General features: G+C 40.3%; 3 protein-coding genes across 3 annotated transcripts; all 3 read left to right on the plus strand.

Moving 5' to 3' along the window:
- Positions 1–5,261: 5,261 nt before the first annotated feature.
- On the plus strand, positions 5,262–7,682 carry LOC104450121 (3-hydroxybutyryl-CoA dehydrogenase). The gene is made up of 4 exons (XM_010064555.3): positions 5,262–5,508; positions 5,924–6,145; positions 6,494–6,606; positions 6,693–7,682. Exons 1-4 carry the CDS (start codon positions 5,323–5,325, stop codon positions 7,060–7,062), a joined length of 891 nt encoding a protein of 296 aa, XP_010062857.1. The 5' UTR covers positions 5,262–5,322; the 3' UTR covers positions 7,063–7,682.
- Positions 7,683–12,930: 5,248 nt separating this feature from the next.
- Positions 12,931–14,757, plus strand: LOC104452072 (early nodulin-like protein 2). Its single transcript, XM_018876181.2, has 2 exons — positions 12,931–13,416; positions 13,725–14,757. Exons 1-2 carry the CDS (start codon positions 13,245–13,247, stop codon positions 14,693–14,695), a joined length of 1,143 nt encoding a protein of 380 aa, XP_018731726.2. The 5' UTR covers positions 12,931–13,244; the 3' UTR covers positions 14,696–14,757.
- Positions 14,758–19,180: 4,423 nt separating this feature from the next.
- Positions 19,181–25,588, plus strand: LOC104450122 (probable bifunctional methylthioribulose-1-phosphate dehydratase/enolase-phosphatase E1). Its single transcript, XM_010064556.3, is given in 13 exon segments — positions 19,181–19,515; positions 20,007–20,143; positions 20,828–20,923; positions 21,424–21,543; positions 21,947–22,036; positions 22,415–22,579; positions 22,894–23,049; positions 23,285–23,348; positions 23,351–23,433; positions 23,522–23,623; positions 23,936–24,045; positions 24,192–24,310; positions 25,241–25,588. Coding segments are annotated over 13 exon segments (1,560 nt in total). The 5' UTR covers positions 19,181–19,289; the 3' UTR covers positions 25,333–25,588.
- Positions 25,589–27,054: the final 1,466 nt, after the last annotated feature.

The raw sequence follows: 27,054 nt of genomic DNA on the forward strand, positions 1-27,054 counted from the left end.
TAGTGAATGAAAGGCAGGCATTGAAAAGTAAAGAGAATGGTGCTAGGACCACTAGCACAGTACAGTAGGTGGAAAGGTGAACGAGTGCTGAAATGGATTGCATGTGATTTTGGAATAAGTTTAGCTTGTGTAATTTTTGCAGAGGCATTACAAGGATCAAGTGTGCGTGTGTAAGTGTTAAGAAGTGATCATGTCTTTTTGGCTGGAGAAAAGGGATCATTAGTTGTTCTTCCTATGCAAATATTAAAGAGCTAGTCAAATTTCAATGGTTAATTCTCCTGATTCTGGTGCTGCGACCACCAGATGGCCGGAACTGATGCTCTGCACGAGCACTCAAAATTGATTGGTTTTATGTGGGGGTCAGTAGACAAGCAAAGAACGCCCATAATTCTCGGACGAATAACGAATGCGGATTATGACATTTGCCTAACTCTTTGGGTTTATTTATGCTAGGTGCAGTCAAAGAGGATGATAAATCTTGGGGTTCTCTTTTCCCGTCGCTTTGATCCATCTCATGAAGTCATTATCCTAAGTTGGATGGGTATCAGAGCACAGGTTTTCTTTCTTTTTCTTTTTTTTTGTGGTCTTCAGCGTGAGTTCAAGTTGACAAGGACAGATCAATTGTGGTGTGAAGCTAAAGGACATGAAGGGGGAGGCTGCACCGTATTGCAGTTTCACCTCTTTCAGGTAGACATGCGGTTCACTCAAGTCCTCCATCATTTTCTCATTCACGTGGGCTCTCGTACTGGGTGGGCTCTCCTTTACATTGCTACTCCATTATCGATGCGCAGTCTTGCCTCTCCATAACATTCAAGTCACTGTAATCCTCATTCCTCGCGTTCAGTGGGTTGAGTACCATCAAGGCACAAGACAATCGTACCGACCGCAGCTTAACACGACCCGAACCATTACCTCTCGGCGTCACCACTAATCAGCTGCGCTAATCCGATCAATAGAATCCGTCAAATTCGAAACGGAAAAAAGAGAACCCCGCGCGACAGAGTTAGGGACTCAAAAAGGCAAACCTTTAATTTCGAATATACGTTTCTGATCATCATGTTCTTTGAGGACCAGTTCTTGTATGGATCGACAGAACACTTTAAATTGCCATAAATGTTTTTCCGCGTCCCTGCTTTTTTATGGATATCATTTTGGCTCTCCATGGGATAGTGCACATCCCTCTCAAACGTTGAGAGTTGGATCTTGGTCCAAACTCCCTTTTTTCTCAGGATTCTTTTGTCGCCTTCGACCAACATACTTTTAATAAGAGGACACTAATATCACCTGCTTCTCTCAAGGTGCGAGTCCCTCGGAGGAAATTTGCGATGGACAATAATAGATGTGAGCTACGAGTTCTTTCTCTTGACAGTGCATGAGACACTTAAAACAAGTTGCTACGTTTCCATCGTAATATGAAATGGCCTCGGCGGTATACGCACGATGATACTTGTTAATGCGCAATTGATGATGGTTGAATTGGTACTGAAGGATCAAGGGTAATTTGCTTACGGAGGCTTTGTGCTGCGGAGATTCGCTAGCATCGGGGATTAGTAAAAGCACCGATATTCACATGGCATAGAGCTGGCTTTTGCCATTTCTGAAGCGCCGCCGCGGGCAGTTTGACGCGTGTCCTTATGACATCGATGAAACCCGAGGCGCGACGCCGTTCGCGACAGTAAAAAGCTTCCTCACTTATGCATCTCAATGTGCCTTTTCATCCCTTGAAATTTGACTCGACAAGCCACAGCTGCTTTCCAAATTCATTCCTCCGTAAAAGGGGCTTTTTGCCTTCCCTTCCTTTGTTCGATTCCGCGATAGCCAGTAGCAGCAGAGGGGTTGAGTCAACCAAGGATCTTTTGAATGACTCTTTCGCGTGACAAACTCAGGGCGGACAACTGGACTCTTCACAAGTCGTTGGTATGTGTAAAATCCCATTCGACGATGGATTAGGTAAGTTAAAAACTGTCTGCTCAACATCTTGAAGCTTATGTTTCTCCTGAAGAGTTCCCGAATGTGCAATGACAAGGAGCAAAAACGCACGGTATTCCGTCATCCAAACAGTAAGATTGGTGAGAAAGTGATTCCCGGAGAGCGAGTTAGAAACAGAATCATCGAATTTTAAAAGAGATACAGCTGTTCGATGAGACCAACCCTAGTCCCTATCCATAGCCGTGGTCCTCGCACTTCGTTCTCCCAAAGAATTCGATCGACCTTGTGCGTCGATGTATGGTACTGCTTGTACTAAAAAAATCCTGCATGTTGGAAGTGAGGGACAAGATGATGATAATGTTCATTTTCGCGGGGGTCTCTTTCATGAAGCTGACATCGTATTCTTCACGATGATGGGTTTTTCCCCCTTTCCTCGTTGCATTTTGTCATCTTTCATTGAGGACATATGCCCGTAGATTTAGACACCGTATCCGATTCTAGCGGGCACAGCATGGCAATGCATGAAGCATGCGGGTGATGTATGTCAGTCTGTAGAGAGAAGTATGAGTTTATTTGGTTTAAGTGCATGTCCTGTGATCCATTGGCACGTTCTGATTTTTCTAATCTAATCTATGAGTGAGCTAGCAAGATGATGTATCGCACAGTTTTAAGGTTTTATTTGGTTATATAACTCTTGTTTGCACAAAAAAAGTGATGAGAGTGTCAACACGTGATTTGAATAACAAATATTGTTAAGCATGTGACTAACAATCGACAATCAGGATCGGTATAAATCCTAATGCACACTGATGATCATCACCAATCTGTTGTAGATGTGCAACAACAAACGATGAGGATATCGATTAGTTGAGACCAATAGGCAATCAAGATGGATGAATGGGATACACTTACGAATTTTGAAGCTACTGGAGAACAAAGTGATTACGATTGTGGAACAATGCACAATCGGCATGCATTTTAAAAGAACAGGGTCATGGTATTATGGGAACATGGGTACAAGACTTATGAAAATGAAAGAGCGTCAATACAATCACTAGAAACCACTCGGTAACAATTACAACATAATCACTATAAATACAGTCGCTTATCCATTGAGGGGGCCCACACAAATCAAGCAAACCCACCATCTTTCATATTTACTTTCCAGTATTGTACTTTTATCTTCGCGTTATCAATTAAATTTCGGTGTGTTTCTTACTTGTAGTTTCTAAATACAGGTTGTTAATTAAATTTCAGTGTATATCTTAGCGTCCTCAGGCTATGTCGTTGATTAAATTCTGATATAGTTTGTCTACGTTCAATTCTGCTGTAGAGTCTATATTTTGCAAACTTTGTCGTGGATAAAATTTCAGCATGAGTTGTGTCTATAAAGACTTGTTGAAATCCAAGTTGCTGATTTCAGTGAAAAATATTTCATTGCAGAAGAAAATCTGGCGAAAAAACTCTAAAATATGGATGTCAACATGAATTTTCTCAAGAGAAATAACAAATATAATATTGTAACAAGATGAGAAAATTACCAAAAAAGTTCTAAACTTATTGTATTGTACCAAGTTTAGTCTTCAACTGTTTGATTGTGTCAATTTAACTATAATTATTTTGATCATTTGCCAATTTAGTCCTTAAACTTTGGACAATTTGTCAATTTAATCTAGTCAATTTTGATAAAAAAATGTTGACGTGAATGATTTTTGCAAATTTTTCCTAATTTTTTCGATTTATATATTCATTTTGTTTTGGGCAAGGGTCACCAGAGAGTTAGAAAAAGAAGGAAAAGAACAAAGAAAAGAACAAAAAAATAGAAAAATAAACAAATCGAAAAAAATTTCCATGTCATGCTGATCGTGCCATAGGATGGTTAGCTCTGACTACACCACCACTTCATTGTTTTTGAGCTAAAATCGATTGTAAGAACTAAATTAACAAATCATTAAAATGTTTATGATTAAATTGACAAATAGTCAAAATGAATATGGCTAATTTAGAACAATTGAAAAATTTAGGATTAAATCGACAAATTATCAAAATGTATAGGACTAAATTAGCCAAATTAAAAATTTTACACGGTAAAATGAATTTTGGACATTTTTGGTAATTTTCTCATAATAAGATACATATCTGTATCAGTCACATAATCTGTTAAGAGTTTTTTTTAAAGTTCTCTTTAAAGTAGATCTGAATTCCGCCATGCACATTTATCTCAAATTAAAGGAAAATACAAGAGATAAAAATGCAATACTTATTGTATCATGATAAGAATACATGTAATATTTAGGAAAGCTAACTTAATTAAGAAACGTGAGAGAATAAATGGTAACTTTCCTCCATTTGTTGGCATCTTCACCTTTGCGCCATTGACTAAATGCGCAGAAAGGTGGGGAGCTTATCTGTGTAGAATCTTTTTCAGAGTAAAATTGTCTTCTTCTCTCTTCCCCTTTACTCCTCTGTTATTGGTAGAGGGTTGGAAGTGATTTCCTTATAATCATTTTCCAATTCCATATAGTACAGTTTATTTTCTTTATGGAAATTCCCTCATTTCTTTATAATACCCCATGATGTTTGTCTCAAGAGTTGATAGTTACCTCATCAATAAACGTATCACAAAAAATTGGTGGATACCTTATATAAATACATGGTATTGAGTCTGTACTTTTAAGCAATTTCCAATAATGCATATGTATAATTCTTGCGATTTATGTCCAAAACAACAATATTCACGTATTTTCCCTCCTTTTCTTGTGAAACTTTGTTCCCAACAGGTGGGCCTTAATATATTTGGCATTTCTCGATGCTTCAAATTAACTCTTTCCTTCAACTCTACAAATTTCAATTTGTTTCTATCATGAGTATTGGTCAATAAATTTGTAAATTTCACCGGCCGGTTATTAAATTTTGGCATTTCCAATATTCACGTCGCAATAGTTAAACATTGGAGGACCCGTTTGTTAACATCTCTACGGGAAAACTTTTACATTAAATTAAAAGAGGCACGCGATATTATTTGGAAATTGCAATAAAGTTTCAAAGAGCTATATTTAATTACGATGCGAACTATGCTTTGAAATTATTACTGCCATAAAATATATATGTATTAGAAAAGTCATGCTAGCACACCAAGAGATCATTAATAGTATATTTTACTGATGAACTCCATTGGGCGTTCTGAACGTCGATGGAAATTGCCTTATTTTTCTACTAAATGAGTCCAATTACATACCCATTTTTCTCAATAGAAGCCCAAGTCCATGAACAATCTAGACAAAAGCCCACTGAGCAAAGCAGGACCGCTTGACCTCTTCTGACAATTATCATGTGTTTGGTGTGTCCGGGAGCTACAGAGAGAGAGAGAGAGAGAGAGAGAGAGCAGCCAAAATGGCGGAGATGAAGACCATCGGCGTGGTGGGCGGCGGCCAGATGGGCTCGGGGATCGCCCAGCTCGGCGTCGTCCACGGCTTCCAAGTCTGGCTCCTGGACCAGGACCCTCAGGCCCTCGCTCGATCCGCCGACTACATCGCCGCTTCGATCCGGCGCCTGGTCTCCAAGCGCGCCCTCTCTCAGGTCAACCCCTCTTTCCCTTCATCCCGCGCTTTAGAACGAGGTCCCGATGCTCTTGTGCTGATTCCAGTCGCGTCTGGTCACGTGAAATTTCGATCTTGACTTGCTTTCCGAGAGTGGGTCATGGTCGTTGGTGCGATGGACAACGTGTTTAGCATGTATGGGGAGACAATCCAAATCGAACTGGGCAAAAAGAGGACAGATTAGTTAATTTCACAAATCTCATCCTATAGTTTTTTCTACAAAATAAATGTTTGCCTCCTTATGCTGTGGTTGGACATAAAGGACGGGAGCTGCCTAACACCTGCCTGCCCAGTAGCCAATAATTGTACTTTTGGCCGTCTCTCTCTTTCTAGTTACTCCTCGTATTTGGCGTGGGGGATTTTATCTCATACGCCTTTATCTGTTCTGCGATTAGGCGGGAGGTGACGATGCCCTGCGCTCCCTCCACTGCACTTCGAGCTTGGAAGAGCTTCGGTCGAGTGATTTTGTCATAGAGGCCATAGTGGAGTCTGAAGATGTCAAGAAGCAGCTGTTCCGCGATTTGGACAAGATCGTCAAACCCTCTGTTGTTCTGGCGTCCAACACAAGTTCGATCTCCATCACTCGCTTGGCCTCCGCCACGACGAGACCCCATCAGGTTGTTTTCATGTCCCATCGAATTCTTCCCCTTTTTACCCAACTCTCAAAACTGTTAGCATTGTTATTTGACTTGAATTTGATGCCATGAAACTGGTTGACATGTTCACATGTCAATCATGCCATTGATGTTGGTCAGTACTAGAAGTAGACCACTGTAGGTCCTTGCCTGTTGGGCTTGTTTTCTTGGTTTATTGTATCAGAACAGAAACGGAACACGCATTTGGGCTTGATTGTAATTACACAAGAACTTCATTAGCGTCTTGCCGCGGCTGGCTTTGCTGCCGAACCATTATTCGAGATCTTTCATGTTCCTGATTAGATGAAAGCAAACATCTGTTTCACTCAGGTCATTGGCATGCACTTCATGAATCCTCCACCTGTGATGAAATTGGTTGAGATTATTCGGGGCGCAGACACATCGGACGAGACATTTACCATCACGAAGACTCTTGCTCAAAGGTGGTTTGCAAACTCTTATCAACTCGTTACTCGAAGTGGTTTCTCGTTCTCCTTGTATTTGCAGATAATGACTTTTCCACTTGCAGATTCGGGAAGACGGTTGTATGCTCGCAGGATTACTCTGGCTTCATAATTAATAGGATCCTGATGCCAATGATAAATGAAGCGTTTCACACTCTCTACACTGGGGTCGCAACAAAGGAGGACATTGATGCTGGAATGAAGCTCGGGACAAACCAGCCGATGGGTCCTCTGGAGCTCGCGGATTTTATTGGGTTGGATGTATGCTTGTCAATAATGAGAGTACTCCAAGCGGGATTGGGAGATAGTAAATACGCTCCGTGTCCTTTGCTAGTGCAGTACGTCGATGCAGGTCGCCTGGGAAGAAAACGAGGTATTGGGGTATATGACTACCGCAAAGTACCTGAACTGGTCAAACCATCTGCTCGACTGTAAGTGTTATTCCCTGGGGAGAAATATCAAGGTGGGGATAGTGTATCTAAATATGAATAGATACAGTGAATAAGATATTAATCTGGTGAACGTATGAAATGTATACAGCACCCTTGGAGAATATGTTTATATTGGGGCACTTTTCCATAACAAATTCTGTCGAGGATGAAAACCTGAAGGCGCAATTTGTGAGGAGAAGCTTACAAGGCTTGATAAATGATGAAGTTGCACATATTTTGGTTTCCCCAGAAATATCAGCTCACTGGTATGACTATATCAGAAGGCGAATCGATGGTAGTAGTACCAAGCGATGGGAACACGAGCAGAAGAAGAGAGAATTTGGGATGCAAAATCGTTTGGGATTTCATGATAATTTAAGTATCAAGCCTTGTAAGTTTTCCACCACAAATTGCACCTCCGGGTTTTGGATGGTGTCCCAAGATGAAGATGTTCACCAAGGGTGCCGTATATATTTTGCATACAACTCTAAAAAGATATAATAGTCGTGGAAGGTAAGCCGAGAGGTGTAAGATTCTTGCGCTGGACATTACCTCTTGTAATTTCTTCCATGTTTTAAACATTATATCCTACATTAATGGAAGTCTCCTCATTGTTACGCTCAATTTGGATGGAATGATTAGGAAGAAAAAGAAGGGATTTAGTTATATCTATGAGAGGAAAAGGAAAAATAAAAGAAAAAGAAGGGAGGATTTTGAAGGGACTGAATTATGATAGTGTTTGGACCCTAAAAAAAAAGAGGGGAAAATTGCCTAAAAAATCCTGAACCTTTTGCACTTATGCCAATGACTTTATTGGTACCAATTTAGGTCTAAATATTTTCATTTTCACTTTATGCCAATTTAGTCTTTTCCGTTTAATTTTGGTCGGATTTTGTTGATTAGGCATCGGTCAACCGACATGGCACGATCGGCACTAATGGGGGCAACTTTTAATAACATTTTTTTATATATATTTTGAATTTTGAATTTTATTTTTATTTTTCTTTCACTTTGTCCTTCCTCCCGTCGATCATCGAACCTTCGTGACTCGGCCAGGCGACGACCAGCGAGGTTGACCTCACTAGCCTTTGGCGAGCCTCGCCAAAGGTTGCCCAAGTTGCAAGGGCGGCCTTGTGTTGAGTTGGCAAGGCTTGTCCTTGCCGGATTTGGCAAGATCGAGCCTCGCCCATGGCTGGCAAGGCTTGACCCTCGCCAGATCTAGTGAGGGTGAGCCGTGCTCCCTAGCACGAGGTAGCCTATGACCTTGAGCTAGCGTCATCGGAGGCCAAGTGAGGCGGCCCTCGCAACCTCCTCGGCGGGCTCGAGCCTCGCTAGTGGCGACAAGGTCGACTTTGATCTCGCCCAGGCGTTGACCTCACCGACTGTCACTTCGGCTAGTCATCGAAAAAAAATAAAAAATAAAAAATAAAATAAAATTTAAAAAGTATTAAAATATTATTAAATATTATTCACGTTAGTCTTGATTGTACCACGTCAGTTAACCGACGCTTAGTTAACTAGTGCTTAGATAGCAAAATCTAGCCAAAATTAGTCAGAAATGACTCAACTGTCACAAAGTGAAAAGATTTAAAACTAAAATGACATTAATAAAATGTTTAGGATTAAATTAGCACAAAGGTAGGAGGTTTATGACTTCTCGGACACTTTTCCCCTAAAAAAAGGGTGGGGGATGAAAAAGTTGTGATATGACATAAGAATCTTTGTTTTCTGTGAGAAATAGGTATATGATAGGATTAGAACCCCCAAAAAAAAAGACGCATGTGTCTTTTTAAGCATAATTCGTTTCTTAAAATCCTTTCTCTTATCTCTTGATCCCTCCTAACCACCTTAGATATTCTATTTCTCCTGAATATGCTTCATGCTTTATTACTCCTAGAGTGGGCGGATAAGCAAGGACCAGAAGATGATCCCTTGATTCACCAAACTTTTACTGTAAGGCTATGGGCAAAAGGTTAAACAATCATGTAGAAAGAAGACAAATCATCCTCGGCTAGAAGTATATTCCGCTCGTATTAGTGGCAGTGATTTGCGAAAATTGCGGACTATATAATCCATCGTTATCTCACAGATCCTGTCATCATGTCTTTGACTCACACATTCAAATATCGTATTATACAATCTCTTTACAAATGCTCATATGATGTTTATTGTACCGAAGCCCCTCTCGAGGAAAAATTGAGTCGGGATTGCCCTGTGTAGTCATTTACAAATGAGCGTAATGGCCCGAAAGGGAAAATGCTAGACCTTATTGCTTGCCAGCTGAGGAATCTTTCACGTGAGGCAAAGGAAATGGAAAGAGGGGTCCCTCCCATCCAAGCTTAAAATTCCCTGTGCAGAGACCTACAAAGAGAAGCCTACGTATTGTGACTCCTTCAGAATTACAGGTGAAATAGGTGAATGAATACCACACGAATATTTCTCATGTGAGTGTGGGAAATAACTGTGAAGATGGGACAATTTTTCAGAGAAGATAACATCATAGTTTGATCATGGATTGACCCACCACCCATTCTCCTCTTTCTAAGCTGGCATTATTAGGCTGGCAACTTTCTTTCTTGAGAGCGATTGAAGTGGAATCCAATGGGCACCGTCGAGAAAGAGAGAGAGAGAGAGGAAAAACAGACCTAGCGACATTATTAGATGAAAAAGAAGATAGAAAGAGAACAAAAGGGCTGAGCCTTTTAGTAAACACAAGCACTCTGGTCTTTTGGGTTTTGGTGCAGCTTTGTTCAGACTAAAGAGAGGAAGGAAGTGAGGTGAAGGTAAAGCAAGAGGGCAATGAAGTTCTTGTTTCAGTGCCCCTGCTGCTCTTGCTTCTGCTTCATGAAGTCCAAGAGTGGCACAGCCAAAGTCAAGGAAGTGAAGAAAGCTGCAGCCAAGGAAGAGAAGAAAGGGGATGCAGAGAAGAAGGATTGACACTCCTCTCAGGCAAACCATGATGTGAAAAAAACAACCCACTTTTTCATCTAAGACCAATTTCTTTAGTGCTTCTGCTTTTTCCTTTTGCCTTCTTCTTCATGGGCATCTTCTCTGCATTATGTTGCTACAAGCCTATAAGCATGCACGAGCAAACGTGTGTAGCATTTTATGTTGAAGCTGTATAATGCTTCTGTCTAATGACTCGATTCGATGTGGAAAATAAAGTTCCTTTATCCTCAATTTCATGATGACTTCATGATTAGTGCTCCGTGATCTGTTGAAATGTCGCCGGATCTGCGAGAATGGTTTGTGTCAGAAAAAATTGGCTCAGACAATTTCTTTAGTGGGATTGCTCTGGCTTCAGAAAACGACCTGCGAGAAAGGAACGCTTACCGTCACTCATACCGACAGCATCTGTTTGTCAAGAATGTTACTTGATATAAATCGCATTAGTAGACGAGACAAAACTTTCGATCTAAAAGTTGGCACACTGCCTATCTCAGGAACTCAGTTTCAACTTGGCCTCCTACATAGTAAACGACCAAGTACACTTTCTGGTTCCTGGTTTACCCACCTTTTCACAGGCCGCATGCCCTCGCCGAAACTCATCCTTCGGATTCAAGAAACATAGGGGTCGATGAATTTCCTGGACTATTTCCAGGCTACAATCTCTCGATGGTAACTCCAACTCGTGGATACAGAACCCGTGTCTTTGCTTCTCTCTACCAACTCCAGAAGAAGTAGGTTTTCTCTTGCTTTCCAAAGGTTTCAGAATGACTGGAGTGTTGCTCTAAAGTTGAGGATGTTCGACAGAGATAACAAATACAGAATTACTCTAAAGATTGTTTCTGCAGTTAGATCTACATCCGCAGTTAAGCCGGTGTAGTTATCCCTAAATTGCGAAGACTCCGATCCAAAAACAACAGTGTTTCGAACTGGGAGAGCTGCGCTGCCTGCAGTTTCTCAAGCACTCCACGTTGTGTGAAGATGAGCACTGGCCAGTAAATATCGAGCTGCAGTGTTTAGTAAACGAAATCTGGACTGATGTGTAATATTGATTTTGCCCACATAGCAAAACGTCAGGACGTTTTAGTCAAGTTAGCCCAACTCATTTCATGGTTGTTGGTCTGCTTTTACTTTTTCTTCTGGGCCCCTGGTCCGATTCTTGATCTCTGCTTTTTACTTTTCTAATGGGGGCGTTGCGTTGCTGCCAACAGTCTGCTTTACTTGCTTGTTTTGTTCCGCCCCCGTTAATCATATTTTTATGGTGGAAGACGAATTTGACAAGGAGAATAAAAATTCAGGTTAATTAATACGTACACATTTTAATGTACAGTACATTTGGATTAGGGTAATCGGTATGAGATTTTCTTTAAGACAATAATTAGTTTGGAATGAATAAATTATGAAGTACCAATTTGGGATTTTTTTAAAGATAAATATTAATAATTTTGTGATAAATGTGTTAGGGATACCACTTGAAATTTTTCTTGAGACGAAAATTAATATGGTTAACTCTTCTTTGCAGTATCACTATTAACTCTAAATCCAACTTGCAATTTTTCTTGAGGCAAAAATTAGTCTGGTTAAATGTGCCCCGTAATATTATTATTAACTCTAAATTCAACAACATTAATTTTCAGCACGACATCATACTGAAAAGGGATGGAAATAATCTCAAATTCAATTTTGTATGGATACGATTAACTTGAAAACAGACTTAGATTCAGATGTATTTGGACTCTAGGAAGCTGAAGTTGCACGATACTATGCAAAAATCTAGCAATGGTACAAAATACAAATGGGAACACAATTATCAACATTACAAAATTCACCAACCGGTCATGTGTTACTTTCTTATCAAGTGACAAGACCATTTAATGGGACAACCAATCTGTACCCTCGTGGCCGCCACCACCACCACGACACTCGTTTCTTTCTCGGCACTGGTCCTGTCCCAATTTAGCATGCTAATCACGTCGCAATCAACTGATGCGATTTTTTGCCCTTTGGTCACCGCATTTGAAAGCCTTTTTCTGCTGGGGCTGATGAATCATTTAGTGAGAGTCAAAAGTGAGAAGACCTTGAGTAAATGCTGACTTTTCAGTTACGACTGGTGCGTGATCCATCGGTGATGACTCTGCCTAATCAATCGGTTGAACATTTGACGCATCATCGAGCGATCTCATTTTTTGGTTGGGGAAGAATAGAACTTGATGCACTGTTCACCATGCGCGACAAGATTATGATGTAATTCTTTCATGTTTGATTTGCAGCAGGAGTTGGATATTCTGAGCTTTTTAGAGTGTGAAAACTAATCTTTGTCTCCCCATCTTATTGTGATGACCTTGGATGGAATTACCTCCATCAGGTCTTCGTTGCTTCTCAAGGTGACTTTGATGTTGATTTTAGAATCGGCCCTCGACCCTTCTATTTGGAAACATTAACTTGTTATGACGAGTGAAAAGATTTGATCTTGAATGTCACGACGAGTGAATATATCTCATGAGAATTTAGATCTCAATTATCCTTTAAAAGATCCATGAAAGATCTTCTCTTTGCACTTGGAGCAACTTTTATTGTATCGAGCTACCAATGGATATACAATAAAGCTGCTAACTGGGATAAATATTCTACTTTACTTAAACAGTCATTCAATAACACAACATGGATTTTGGAAATCTCCTCATTTACTTCGTTCAAATCCTTATGATTTGGTTTAACAAGAAGAAAATGGATTGGAGATTGTTGCTGTACTACCCTTTTTCCGGCTACGAAAATCTAAACCGTGAACATTTTGGTAGATTATTTACTTGCCCTTTGCGACAATAAATACAGAATTTTTCCGTTTGAGCCGCTATGAATTAGGGGGGGAGCGTCTTGAGAAACGAAGGACGGAGCTAATTTATTGCACTTTCCATATTCTGCAGAACGGAATCCTCCTCGTCTCGCCAACGGTAACCTCTTCGGCAAAACCCTATGTATTGCGAACGCCGACCGCCTCCGGTTTCCATCACCACCACCACCCGCACCCGTTATTTTGTTGATCATCGTTTCCCTCTTTGTTCCAAGAAAATCTCCCGAATATCGACATTTCCCTGAAAAGCCACCTTCTTCCAAGATCTCCAGCATCGTTCCCTGATCTCTGTTTCCCTATATAACCCTATTCGCGGATCTTTACGCACTGGGCGGTCCGCTGTTTTCTTAGGGTTTTTCACGCCCTCTGAAAGTCTCGAGTTCCCATCAATGGCGGCCCGCGTGTGCTTCTGCTTCTTCCTGGCGGTTTTCTTCGCTTGTCTCTCTCGTTCTCAAGCTTACAAGTTTCATGTCGGAGGCAAAGATGGTTGGGTGGTCAACCCTTCCGAGAATTACAACGACTGGGCCGCGAGGACCAGATTCCAGGTCAACGACACCATCTGTAAGTTATTTTCATTGTCTTCTTCCCTCCCTTTTCTTTTGTCCTTTCCTTCAGCAATTCTTAATGTCAGTTTCAAAGCAATTGTGAGAGGGAGTTTCAGAAGCAAGGGTCGGTACATGTCTGACACAGGAGTAAATTCTGCCGAGTTATGTTCATGAGAAATCAGTTCGTTCTTGTGTAACTCACTTTTTTTAGCTTCTAAAAAGAACGTCTTATGAATCTTAGTTCACCCCATATGACTGATATATTTCAGCTTCTTTTTTTTCATCAATGAAATTTTTTGTTTCCCTCGTTTGGGATTTGTGCAGCTTTCAGGTACAAGAAGGGAGAGGATTCCGTGTTGCTGGTGATCAAGGATGACTACTACAAGTGCAACACCAAACACCCAGTGTATAAGTGGGAAGATGGGGATTCTGAGTTCAAGTTCTACCATTCTGGTCCTTTCTTTTTCATCAGTGGCCAATCAGGTAACTGCGAGAAGGGCCAAAAGTTGATGCTTGTCGTGTTGGCCATAAGGCCCACCCCGCCGGTTCCGACGCCAACGCCTCAGCCTCCCGTGGCAGCTCCGCCTCCCAGATGGCCAGCCCCGGCCACACCACCTTCATCGCCTACTCCGCCATCCGTAACTCCCACACTGCCCCCCACCTTGCCCCCGGCAACACCACCCACGGCCCTGCCACCAGTGTGGCCGCCTGCCAACCCCCCTACATCGCCGTCCCCAATAATCATACCGCCTTCGTGGTCACCAACCTCTCCTTCTCCCGAAGCCTGGCCTCCCACCTTACCATCCCCTGCCTTCAAACCTCCACGTTCAGCGCCTTCACCAGCTCCCTCTGTATCGCCTGCGTTGCCGCCAACCTCTCCTTCTCCCAAAGCCTGGCCTCCCACCTCACCATCCCCCGCCATTAAACCTCCACGTTCAGCGCCTTCACCAGCTCCCTCTGTATCGCCTGCGGTGCCGCCAACCTCTCCTTCTCCCAAAGCCTGGCCTCCCACCTCACCATCCCCCGCCATTAAACCTCCACATTCCGCGCCTTCACCGGCTCCGACTGCTACTCCACCAGCTTCACCTCCATCGTCAGCTCCAGCACCGTCAGCTCCATTGCCGCCAGTATCTCCACCTTCATCATCACCGCCGCAATCTCCATGGGGAATATCGCCGGCAAGTGCCCCCGCACCGGCACCTTCATCTGCATGGACAATAACTCATACAAGCTTATCTGTGGTGGCGATTACAATCATACTGAGTACGAGTTTAGTGTACTCGCAAATAGCTTGAATAATTATCGCTTGTCTTGGTTTCTCTATGTTTAACTTTATCCGGATTTCTTGGTTATATACTGTTGGATTTTATTAGGTTTGTCCATAAGTAAATTCTTCCGATTTCAATTTGCACCTTTTCTCTGTCAGAAGATTAAAATTTATGCGGTCAGTTTACTTCTTAGTTCGTCATGCACATTAGACATCATGTTATTTTCCCAGATATAAGTTTCTTGGAGAGTCGGGCTAAATGACCTTACATGCTACCTAGGTCATACATGCGATTTGCTAGTTGAATTATACATGCTTAGGGCAGTTGTAGTAATGAGGCAAGCTTAAAGTCCTATCTGAGAGGCTATTGAATACCATTTTAAGGGTTCGGTTCATGTATTTTAAACCATAGTTTTAAAAGCATTGATATGTTCTCGCAATATCGGGCACGTTTATCAATCACATGATCTCCATGTGGACATTCATGTATGCTCACACAAGTTCTTGTGAATTCACCATTCTGTTCTACTTCAAAGTACATGTTTTTCTGTGTCTTGGTTCCCTTTCACTGCCCATTTTATCTTTCGAGGAAACCTTTCATTTTGCGTCTTTGCTGAGGAGTTATCGCCCTTAAATATTATGAAACACTGCAGCAAAAATCAATATATGGACACTGAAGCACTCTAGGCCTTTGACATGCTTTCAAGTATTCAGATGTCGGTCGTCATTTATGGATTATTCTATATGAAATATAAAAATAGCATATGTAAATAGTTGCGATTTGAAAAGAGGGCAAGATTTTGACATCGCTCATCTTTTTAACTTAGTAATTCCAATGGGGCTTGAATCAGTATGGACAGCTCATAAATTGCTTTATGCTTTCCTAATTTATTGTACCGCGATCCAATTTTATCTATTTAGAGCAGCGCAAAGAATCTCTCGAGTTTGAACCCACTGCGCAGTCCCTGTCTTCACATGGCAAGTCATGGGCAAAATATTCCGATTTAAAACGTGAAAATATGTGGAATTTTCCATGACAGTTCAAAGAGGGCGCGCGAGGGGGCCCTCCCACTCTAACCATTGATGGATCCTACCTATTGCAGTCCTGTCTCTCATAAATACATTACCCATGCAATTGACCAATTGAATGGGGACCGACAAGGTAACTTTTTATTTGCAAAAAATTAACATTAGTGAATAAAAAAATAAAAATAAGGTTGATGATAATTAGAGCTTTTAATCGAGGCCCGGCTCTTATATCCTCCTGTCCTAACCCTTTTGCTCCTCCGTTCCCGTCCTCTCTAGTCGGTCACGACGTGCTTTTGCGTTGCAGATTAACGTGCGTATCGTGACGAACTGTTTCTTTTCCAAACCGAAGGCAAGACGTGGGCAGTCCCCATCTTCCTTGGTATATATCTCAGTCATTTGTTTGTTCCTTTTTCTACGCTCTGCGGGTAGAAAGAGAGGGAGGCCGATCACGCACTCCGGGAGACCTGATCGTGCCACTGTATGCAAAAGTCGTTCGAGTAATCGGCATCGGCCTTCTGTTCATCACCTGTCGGCAAGGCGTTGGTCTGTTCCTCTCTCAATTCATTCATTTGGTCTTTTCTGGATGCGTGCGTAAAAGAGCCGCACGGATTCGGAGGAGTTTTGACTTTTCCAGGCTCGGACAGAACAGTGCCTTGGTCATCACCTCCCATGCACGTACACGCATACTATGCACGCTTTGTCGAGTATTATTATTACGTAGAACGCGTAGAGTTAAACAACAACAGCTGAGACCCCTCAAATGAAACCCACTCGAAAGCATACCAGAGTGACTGTATAGAGACGTGACATTTCGTATTCTACCGTAATTTCGATATTTTCCGTAGTTTCGACCTTTTTAAATAGCAAGCAGCGTTCAATTTAAAAGAGAGAGAGAGAGTGATAATGAAGATAATGAATGCGACATCATTCTGTGTGTCTAGTTAAATCGTGATTGTTGATTAATTAAAAAAAAAAAAAGAGGCGTGGACATCTAGAGTGCCAAAACTTGGAATAAGGGAACAATTAAATACTAAAATCGGAGCAAAGTAAATCAGTTAAGTGTCAACAACGAGAAAATCTGACAAAAATATTGGCATGACAGTTTTCCAATGAGACAAATGCAAAATGAAATTTGTACATGACATCTCTAGAAGAGCCAAAATGACGTCGTTTTACCTCGTATTTAAATTTTAATATAAATATTAATTTAATACTAAATTAACAAAAAGATTGCAGAATTTCGGCAAGGGTTGTGCAAGTCCTCACTGCCACCTCCCACACAGCCCTCGTGGAAGTTCTGCAATCTTCTTCTTCTTTTTAATTTAGTTTTAAATTAATATTAATATTAATATTTATATTAATATTCAAATCCAAGGTAAAATGATGTCATTTTAGTTTCTTTTTTTTTTTACTAACTTTCCAGCAACTCACGTAAATAAGTTAAATATTAAAAGATATGCCGCGTATGATTTCCAGAACCCTTCAATGGGGTTGTCACTGGAATGTCTTACTTTTTTGTTAAGTGATATTTATATATAGTTTTCGTAACTTTTGATTCTTAAATGTTCTCATACAAAAAAAAGTTAGTACTATAACATTTGATGATCGCGTCTAAGGCACAACTCTTTGATTGTTCTTAAATTTGACTATAAGTATATTTTCAAGGATTAACTCAAACATGAACTTAAAGTGAAGAAGAAACTTTAAACCTTGTAAAGGGATACTTGCATGGATTGATAAGAAATGATAAACAGAAAAAGTTTTACGACAGAAAAGATGGGTCAAGAAACAAAAAATAAAAGTGCAAAACTTTCTGTAAATTAAACGAGGATTAGAAGTACGCAAAAAATGAACAAATAAAAGAATTAAGAAAAAAAGGGAAAGAAATTGCAAAATTTTTAAAAAGGGGTGTAAGCGTTAGGAGTTGAACTTGTGCGCTGCGTTATTGCACGGGACTACGCATCGATTACCTTATAATAAGTTGAGATCATGTAATCAATTATTAGTTGGCATGTGATCAATTCTGATAGTTATGTCAGGTTCTATCAAGATAAATTTTGCGACTTGCTATCTTCTTGCCTATCAAGCAAAGATTTACCTCCGTGAAAAATATGGCTCATTCGTATCAACTCGATAATCCAGTTTGCTGCCACGATCCAAGTCGTATGTTTATGTTCGAAAGGAGGAGGTCCATCTCCTCCCTTCTCTCTCGCGAATAGCGACAGAGAGGTGGGCTGGAAGAGTTGAAGGATGTTATAACGAGCCATGACACATGGATCCTCTGACGGGGCCCGCTTTGACCAACCGTTACCCCAAGGTCAAAGTCAACGGGAGGGGTTAGACCACTTTGGGCCTGTTTAAATTAGCTCAAGCCCATCATAAAAAAGTAGACGGAATTATTCGACTTCTTCTTTTTTATTTTTTTATTCAAGCCGCACTCTTGTGTTATATTTAAAATAATTTTCACGTCAAATTTTTTTATTTTATTTTAGCTCTTTTTTTTTCGAAATATTATAACTTTTTAAAAATAGAATAAATTCTAAATAATGACCTAAAATACACTTACTTTCTTAAATAAGAGTCGAAATATATTTTATTTTAAATAATGGCCTAAATTGACCAAATCTTTTTCAATAAGGGCGTAAAAATAGAACTTGTTTTAAATGAGGGTCTGGAATAACTATATCAATTTCCAAAAAGGACCAAACCTCTCTTAAACTGAAGGGTTTTTTCGTCTTTTATTTATTTATTTCTTATTCTTTCCTTTTTTATTTTCCTTTCTTCCTTTCTTTTCCCCCTTCCCTCTGCCAGCCATGATGGATGTTGCTAGACTTAGGCTTTGAGGGCCACCCTCGCTGGTGTCAAGCTAGGGTCACCTACAATGGCGAAGGTTGCCCCTTGTCCTCTCCTACATTAGGTGAGGGCTGCCCTCCCCCCATCGAACCTAGGTGAGGCAACCCTTGCCCTCACTTGAGGTGGGTGACCTTCGTTGGGCATCGATGGTGACGGCTAAGGGAGGGATGAGGAAAAAAGAAAAAATTGATTTTTTTTAAAATATGATTACAATTTTTTTTTTGTCAAAATACCTTTTCTCCTATAATTGAAATAGTCACTAGTCGGCTAAAAGCCTTTATTTGAAATGATTTGACTATGTCAGATATTTATGTGAAATAAAATCTATTTCGGATCCTTATTTGAAAAAATAAAAGCAGTTTAGGTTATTATTTGAATTTTTTTTTTTAAAAAATGGACCTATCTTTTACTAGTTGATTGTCTTTTGGGATTTTTTTTTTTTAATCAACTTGTACATGCCTTCCTGGAGCACGCCTCACCTGCTCCATTTCACGAAATTCCATGTACTAATGTGCTGTTTTTGCACTTCCGTCCCCAAACAACCACGTAATTTAATATGCAATAAAATCGAAAACAAAATATATGAGAAGAAAATAAATACAGTCAATTCACGCTCGCCTGAAGAATCCATGCCATTTTCTTTCTCTCCTGCGCACACGACAAAAGGCTGCTCGGCAACCCAGCCTCCAGTCTAAGCTCACCATCTCCGAATCTCTCTCTCTCTCTCTCTAACGGACCCGATGGCCGCCGCGACGGCGACGCCGGAGAACGGCGGGGGAGTGGCGACTGCGTCTCAGGCGTACCTGGAGAGCAAAGCGGTGAAGGACACCAGGAGCTTGATGTCGGAGCTCTGTCGCCACTTCTACACCCTGGGGTGGATGTACGGGACGGGCGGCAGCATCGCCATGAAGGTCCACGACGACTCCGTGCCGCGGCCTCACCAGCTCGTCCTCTTGTCCCCCTCCGGTAATCTCCTGTACTTCCTGGGCGTTCGATCATCGGCTTCGATTCTTCTCTAAATCTATCCAATCGTGTATTGGTTTAGGCTTTCTCTTCTGTCTTCAGTTCGTAGATTATTTTCTGCAATGGAACGGCATCTCCGTTGTTTTCTGAAGCGCCTATAGGATGTTCCCCCTACTATTTAATCACGAGGGGTTGGGATTCAGTCAATTCTCGTCATGATCGAGTCTTATTCTGCAGTCGTGTAGCTAGCTGTCTGCTCGAAGTGTTTGGTCTGGTGTGCATTCGGTACTTCCAATTTCTATTCGATGCTGGATTGTTTTTGAAATACGTGCTTATCAAGTTATTCGATTTCTTTTTCGTTTCTTTAACCAAGTTATACAACTTCACGGAGTTTGCAAGATTTTGTTTGGATGTTTAACTGTTGCTGCATTGCATCTTGGCTTTTTGGGCTTTTATGCTGAGCTTGTGTATTTGTCTTTTGTGCTATGCTTTAGGAGTCCAGAAGGAGAGAATGGAACCCGAGGACATGTACGTGTTGTCTGCCGATGGTTCTACCTTGTCTTCGCCGTCTCCGAAGCCTTACCCAAATAAGGCACCTAAGTGTACGGACAGCACTGCTGTTTTCTTGAAGGTATTTTCTGATCCCATAATAAGGGTGGATGTGAAGTTGGGTTTCTGTTTTCTGCCATTGCTGGTGATCTTGATTCTGTATAGTTTTTCCCTGTCAATGCTCTCTTGCACTATGCTGCTAACATGGCTTATTGTACCGCTGTATGTGATGCTTCACTTTTTTATTGATTTTGAAATGCGTAGAATTTTCAAACTACTCTGGAATGAGGGAAAGGAGAAGATTATAGAGTGTTTTAAAAGTTACATATTAACTCAGCTGACAAATACTCTTTTGAGTTCACTTACACTTCCTCCAAATTAGTGCTGCTCTGTACTTCAGTACCTTTCCCTCGATGTGGTTGCAATTTGAAATAGTACTTTTTGGAATCTGTATGGTTTGTTTTGATCCCTACCGAAGAATATCGGGAACAAGTAGTCTAATTGAAGGTCAAATTTGAAAACAGTCTGGTTTCAGGAGTCGCTTTATCTCCATGATTGAATATGTGGAAGAAACTTGTTGCAAGAATGATGCTGTCTATTTCTTAAGTAATAATTTCTTGGCCACTGCATACTTGGTAGTATTATGCTAGTATCACTCTGATTATTCCCATAATGACTATGACTTTCCCCCTCCCTTTACACTTACTCTCCTAAAACTCTATATATGTTGAAGTTGCTGACTCATACCTCCTCCTTTATCCTCAAGATATTTGAGTTACGCAATCCAGGAGCTGCCATCCACAGTCATGGGGTGGAATCATGCCTTGCAACCATGCTCAATCCCTTAGCAAAGGAATTTAGAGTAAGTTCTCCAGGTCCTTTGCACGTTTATTAACTATGAATTTGTTCAAAGTAAACCCTCTTGGACTAAAATTAAAGTTGGTAGCTTGAGGAATTAATTAAATAGAGACTGAAAGGAACTTAACCCAATAGGGGACATGCTCCAAGAAAGTCGATATTCATTAGATTGAGATGCAAAAGAAATTTAGTTGAAATAGGTTCTCCAGATAGGTCTCTGACCTCATTAAGAAATCACTATCACGAGTCAATAGCTGCGCTGGTTGTGAGAGCCTTTTGCTTCTCACCAACGAAGAAGGAAAGTCACATGGGTGTAGTTCATCCCATTTCACAGTTTAAGTGGTATTGCCATAGTCTCACTGAGCTTCTGTTGTCACCTCCCCAATCACCTACACACAACATGCATGGTGATTGGCCTGCTCTATCTGAAACATGAAAATCACTTTTGGGCTGCTTCTAATTTATTTTCCCTTTGCATTTTCTTTCCTTCTTATACTTTTGCAGATTACTCATATGGAGATGATTAAAGGAATCCAAGGGCATGGTTATTATGACGAACTTGTGATCCCAATCATAGAGAATACCGCTCATGAATATCAACTCACGGAATCTCTTGCAAAAGCGGTATGCATCTTTAAATTTTGGTTCCTTGTGGGAGAGACTGAAGGTGCTCTCCTAAGTAGATTCCTGCAGTCATAAGCTTGTGACTGGATGGTTGATCTATAAAACTTGGGCACACTGGTTAGATGGTGTGAAAATTGTCCTGTTATTCAGGCAATATAACATTCATTTGTTAGTTCTACATTTTGAAATTTTTTCACACTATCTTCGGTTTTTATGAGTACTTTTTGCTTTGGGTTGTCATGTCTTGCCGGATGCTTCTCTAAATCTTCCTGGAGTCTGTCTAGTGGAGTGCTAGTATGATTGCAAAACAGTGGATGGCTATAGAGGATCATTGTCTTTAGTAAGATGTACTTATTAATCATATCTACATGAAATTGCTGGATTGAGTGTTGCCTTTTTTCAGATAGAAGCGTACCCAAGAGCGACAGCTGTACTTGTTCGGAACCATGGTATATATTCATGGGGAGACTCATGGATCAGTGCTAAAACACAGGTTTGTGTTTTCCACGTCAGGATTGAATTGGTTATACTGTTTTCTAGAACGTTTCTTCTTTTTACATGAAAAAGCAGTTGGTGAATTTGACATCAAAAGGAATTCCACTTTTTTACCTTGAAAGAATATTTGGTCACAAGGCTTGCAGAATTTCTAAGCTTGTAGTTATGCCTGGAGAAACCATCCCCATTACCCCAACGTAATTAGATCTCTTCACTTTGCCCAATGATAAGTTCCGATCATGTGCTGAAACAGATTCTTCGTGTTGACAGCTTTTGTGGCTTCCTTGTAAAGGATTCCCTATTTCAGCATTACTCTTGTTCCTCTTTCCTTGTCGACTATTTTTATTCAATTTTATTCATGCCATTATTTTTGCAGGCTGAATGTTACCATTATCTCTTTGATGCGGCGATCAAACTTCATCAAATGGGTTTGGATTGGTCATCTCCAAATCATGGCCCTCTTCAATATGGCAAAGGCACATTAGCTGATGATGGGAAGGCTGGAATAATTGGATCTGGTCTTCAAATCAAGCCGCTTCCGGTATTTGTTTTCTGATTTTTTGGTGTTTTGGTGATGGAAAACTAATCAATCTACGGAAAATGTTTTTCATGAACTGAAAACAACAAGCTTAGATTGGAGGAAGATGACTTCTATCTCTGGCTAGAAGGAAATTACTTTCCCTAAACCATCAAACAAATAGAAACTAACTATTTTCCTTGAAGATAATTTTCATGCAAAATAATTTTCTTTAAATTAAAGTTTTCAGTGAAACTGACACGCCCTTAAAGGAACTTTGGATGTTCGGTATTCCAGTTCAGGTAACACTTTTTCTTGCCTAATTTGTCTGATTACAGAGCTGCATTCTTCTGGACATTGAAGGAACCACTACTCCAATATCATTTGTGACTGAAGTTCTCTTTCCATATGCACGGGATAATGTTGGGAGGCATTTGTCTGCGACATTTGAAACTGTAGAAACTCAAGATGACATCAAATTGTTAAGGAGCCAGGTAACTGTATGTTGTCTTTTAGTTAATGGAACTGTCAATGTCCACACTAGTAATGGTCTAGCCTATTATTGTGCATGATAAGTTGGAGCTAATTATTATATGCTATAAACAGGATAACTCAAAGTTTACACTAATGCAAAATTTCTTTAACTATGGAGTGATGTATCGTAATGTTGCTAGAAGACATGCTATATTGATCCCTTGATGTTTTAGATTTTGGTATATCTGTTTATAGGTTGAAGATGATTTGGCAAAAGGTGTTCTTGGGGCCTTGCCCATTCCTCCAGATGAGGAAGGGAAAGGAAAGTTATAGCGGCTTTGGTTGCTAACATTGAAGCAATGATAAAAGCTGATCGCAAGATCACTGCCTTGAAACAATTGCAAGTAAGCATAGGCCGATATTAAATTGTGTTTGGTGTAATGGTGTTGAGAAGTATAGGCAAGCAAGACAGGTTTATTTTGTATCATGCAGGGTCACATATGGCGATCTGGGTTTCAGAATCAAGAATTGAAGGGAGTGGTATTTGAGGATGTACCGGTGGCTCTTGAAAAATGGAATGCCCTGGGCATAAAGGTAACTTTTACTTTGTTCTCTGTTCCTCTTACATTCTTCATCCTTCTTCTTTTTTTTTTTGGGGGGCGCGGGGGGCAACTCAGTGCTATCCTTTTGATTTTGCACTCGTCCTAAATGACAACATTAGATGATGCTTTCTTCCCTTAACATATGTCTTTACATTTCTTGTTTTGTGCAGCAACAGCTGATTTTGTGACTCAGTTAAATGGGATTTTCTTCTCTTTTTACTCCATCTATTGCATAATGGTTATACATATTAGCTGTACTAATGTCATTTACAGTGTTAATCAGCAGCTAATTATTGTGCAACAGGTATACATATATTCTAGTGGCAGCAGATTAGCACAAAGACTCTTATTTGGGAATACAAATCATGGAGATCTGAGGAAGTATCTGTATGGATTTTTTGACACTACAGTGGGGTAAAAGATCTTGACTAATTTCTTGTCTTCTTTTCTTTAGTCTTTGTTCTTATTTGGTTGAATTTTCTTTGCCGGAGTTGAGTCGGAGCTTTTGTACTACCCTGATACTGGAGACTTATATTGTAGCCTATCTCTCTTGTGTATAGGAACAAAAAAGAAACAAATAGTTATGTCGAGATATCGGAGTCACTAGGAGTTGATAAGCCATCGGAGGTATTATTTCTGACTGATATCTATCAAGAAGCTGTTGCTGCAAAGAATGCAGGTATATGTCCATTGAAACTTCTTCTATTCATCTCTTTCTGTGCATTTGCTCTGGTGCCACGCAATGCATGGCTTCCTTTTGAATCTTTTGAATGCTTGAGCTGTCTAAAAGTCAGTCTTATAAGTTTAAATTCCCGAGAGAAAACTGGCTGTAGACTCCAAAGACATTTTCACCCATCACATTGACTTGAATGGTACTGGTATTTTTAAAAGTCTCCATGTGCAGATATTTAACACCCAATTGAGTTAGGATGTCCAACTATAGACCTTTAATCAGATTTACGTGGTTCAATCAATGGGACCTATCCTATGGGAGAGGAGTACAGGATTCCACTTATCAAGCGATATAACGGAGATTACAACCACACTCTGAGTTACTCAACACTCTCAATGTTTTCTGGCCCCCAAGAGAAGTCTTTGTTTTATTTTTGTAATGACGAGATGGCATTATCCTTCATTTATGCAGAGTGCTGATGAGTTTTTTCGGTTGAAACTGAATGTCTCCATCTCCATGTTTTTCAGTGCATACTGAAAAGAATATTAATTTAGTGTGTGTGACCATAAAAAATTCTCAGCTTATGAACAGAAATAGCTCTTTGAAGCAAATTGCCTTTATTCTGTCCTCAATCCCACCTACAAAAAAGGGGGAAAAAGAGTTGTTTATGATGTACTTTAGCTTGTCTTCAATTAAACTTTAAGTTAATATACTGGGAGAATTGGAACACATGCATTTACACATTCATCAAGTCTGTGTCTAGTCATATTGAACACGATTAGAAAAGTGCTTTAAATCTCAATCTCAACCTTATGCGACTACCCCTCTTTTCCATCCTCCAGTCAATAGTTGCATCTGTATGTTTTGTGTCTGGTATCTCAGAACTTTAATTTGCATTTTAGCATGCTAACATTGAATCTTGATCAATTTGTGTAGGCCTTCAGGTGATTGTCTCTGTCCGGCCTGGAAATGGACCTCTTCCAGAAAATCATGGGTTCAAAACAATCCATTCATTCATAGATATCTGATGGCAGAGTTTGGCGTAGTCATCCTGAATCTAGTATTGGTAGATGGCTCATCGATTCTCATGTTATCTTGCTCGTGTTATTGGTTATGGATCAGACGTGTAGTGCGTGTTTGTTTTTCCAACCATCATAGCAAGTTAACAGCACATTGACCTCTATTGCGTATCCTGACAAAGAACAACCTCTGTTGCCTGTCCCTCATGTAGTCAGTAGACCTTGTATATCAAGAAATGTATGCACATGTCCTTACTTATTGTTATGCATGGCAAACAGACATAGCTAAAAACAAACGGACATGAAGTAGCTAGCTCTCTCCCCAAAAGAAGAATTATGTGACGTCAAACTAAAACTGATCAAGGAAATATCTCCACATGTTAGTCCCAGCAGTTTGGCATTATAAGTTTTCAGTCAGTAGCACTAATGTCATTCACACCTTTCACCAATAGAACTTGAATCCATGTTTCGGTAATGCCACAGCATTCCAGTCAACATCATCGAACTGCAAAAGCGAATATACATGCTAGTTATTGGTAAAACTTTCAACTGCAACTTATTGGTGCTTTCCGCAGCATGAAAATCGTCTCAGGCAATGGATTATAGTTAGGTTGACAATGACCAAGTGACATTGGGTTTTATCTTTGTAACGAGAGGCAAGCAAATGAGACACAGCTGCCTGTCTCGTTGCATGTGGAATGTCATTTCAAGTAAATGGGTAACTGGCTTGATCCCTAATGCTTTTGATCAAATACCAACTTGCTTTCGAGTTATCATCAGTTTCCAAATGCACCATTCTGCAAGCATGAGGTGTGCATTGTCCTGTTTCCATGGCTGAGGGTCAAGTGCATGTTGCTCTTAAATAAGATGAGTTCAAACCTCTTCAAGAGCATCATACTCTTGATGACCCTTTTGGGAAAAGGGCGATCCTTAGAGTGTGTTTTGTAACATTTGTGTTCCGAGAACAATTTCCGATTAGAAATGATTTTTTTTTTTTATAATTATTTTTTATTCTACTCTCGAAACAATTTTAAGCATTTTAAAGGTTTAGTAATTGTTCAAAATTTCTATTTCTAGAATAGAGTAATGTTTGGCATCGTTTTCAAAATTTCTACTCCAAATCATTTTTTATTTTATTTTATCATTTTTCCTCTTTTTTTTTCTTTTCTTTCCCTTCTTCTTCTTCAAACCCTGGTCAGCAAACTCGCTGGAGCTTTGCTAGCCCTTGAGACCGCACACCTAGCCTAGCCAGGGTTCGGCCGAGCCTCGCTCGACTAGGCGAGGCTCACTAGTGGCTAGGCAAGTCTCACCTAGCTAGGTGAGGCTCGCCGGTGGCCAAGGGAGGCCCGAGCGAGAATCGACAGTGGTTGGGCAAGCCTTTGACAAGCTCGCCGGACTTTACCCAACCAATTGTTGGCGATTGATGGTAGTGGACAACAGTGGCCGCGGCGGTGAACGGTGGCGGTGGTGGAAGAATAAGAGAAAAGGAAGAGAAATAAGAAGAAAAGAAGATAAAAGAAAAGAAAAAAATTTGGTTGGCTTTGATTTTGGAGTTATTCTCGGAACAAATAATCATTTTTTTTTAACTTTTCAATTTTACTCCAAATCTATTTTCGAAAAAAAAATTACCAAACGGATGTTTATTTTGAATATACTCCCGAGAATAAAAGAACATAATTAAATACTATTTGACTAGTAATACTATTTGATTGATTGCCAAACGCACCTTTA

The sequence above is a fragment of the Eucalyptus grandis genome, chromosome 6 (genome assembly GCF_016545825.1).
Source record: "Eucalyptus grandis isolate ANBG69807.140 chromosome 6, ASM1654582v1, whole genome shotgun sequence".
Taxonomy (NCBI): domain Eukaryota; kingdom Viridiplantae; phylum Streptophyta; class Magnoliopsida; order Myrtales; family Myrtaceae; genus Eucalyptus; species Eucalyptus grandis.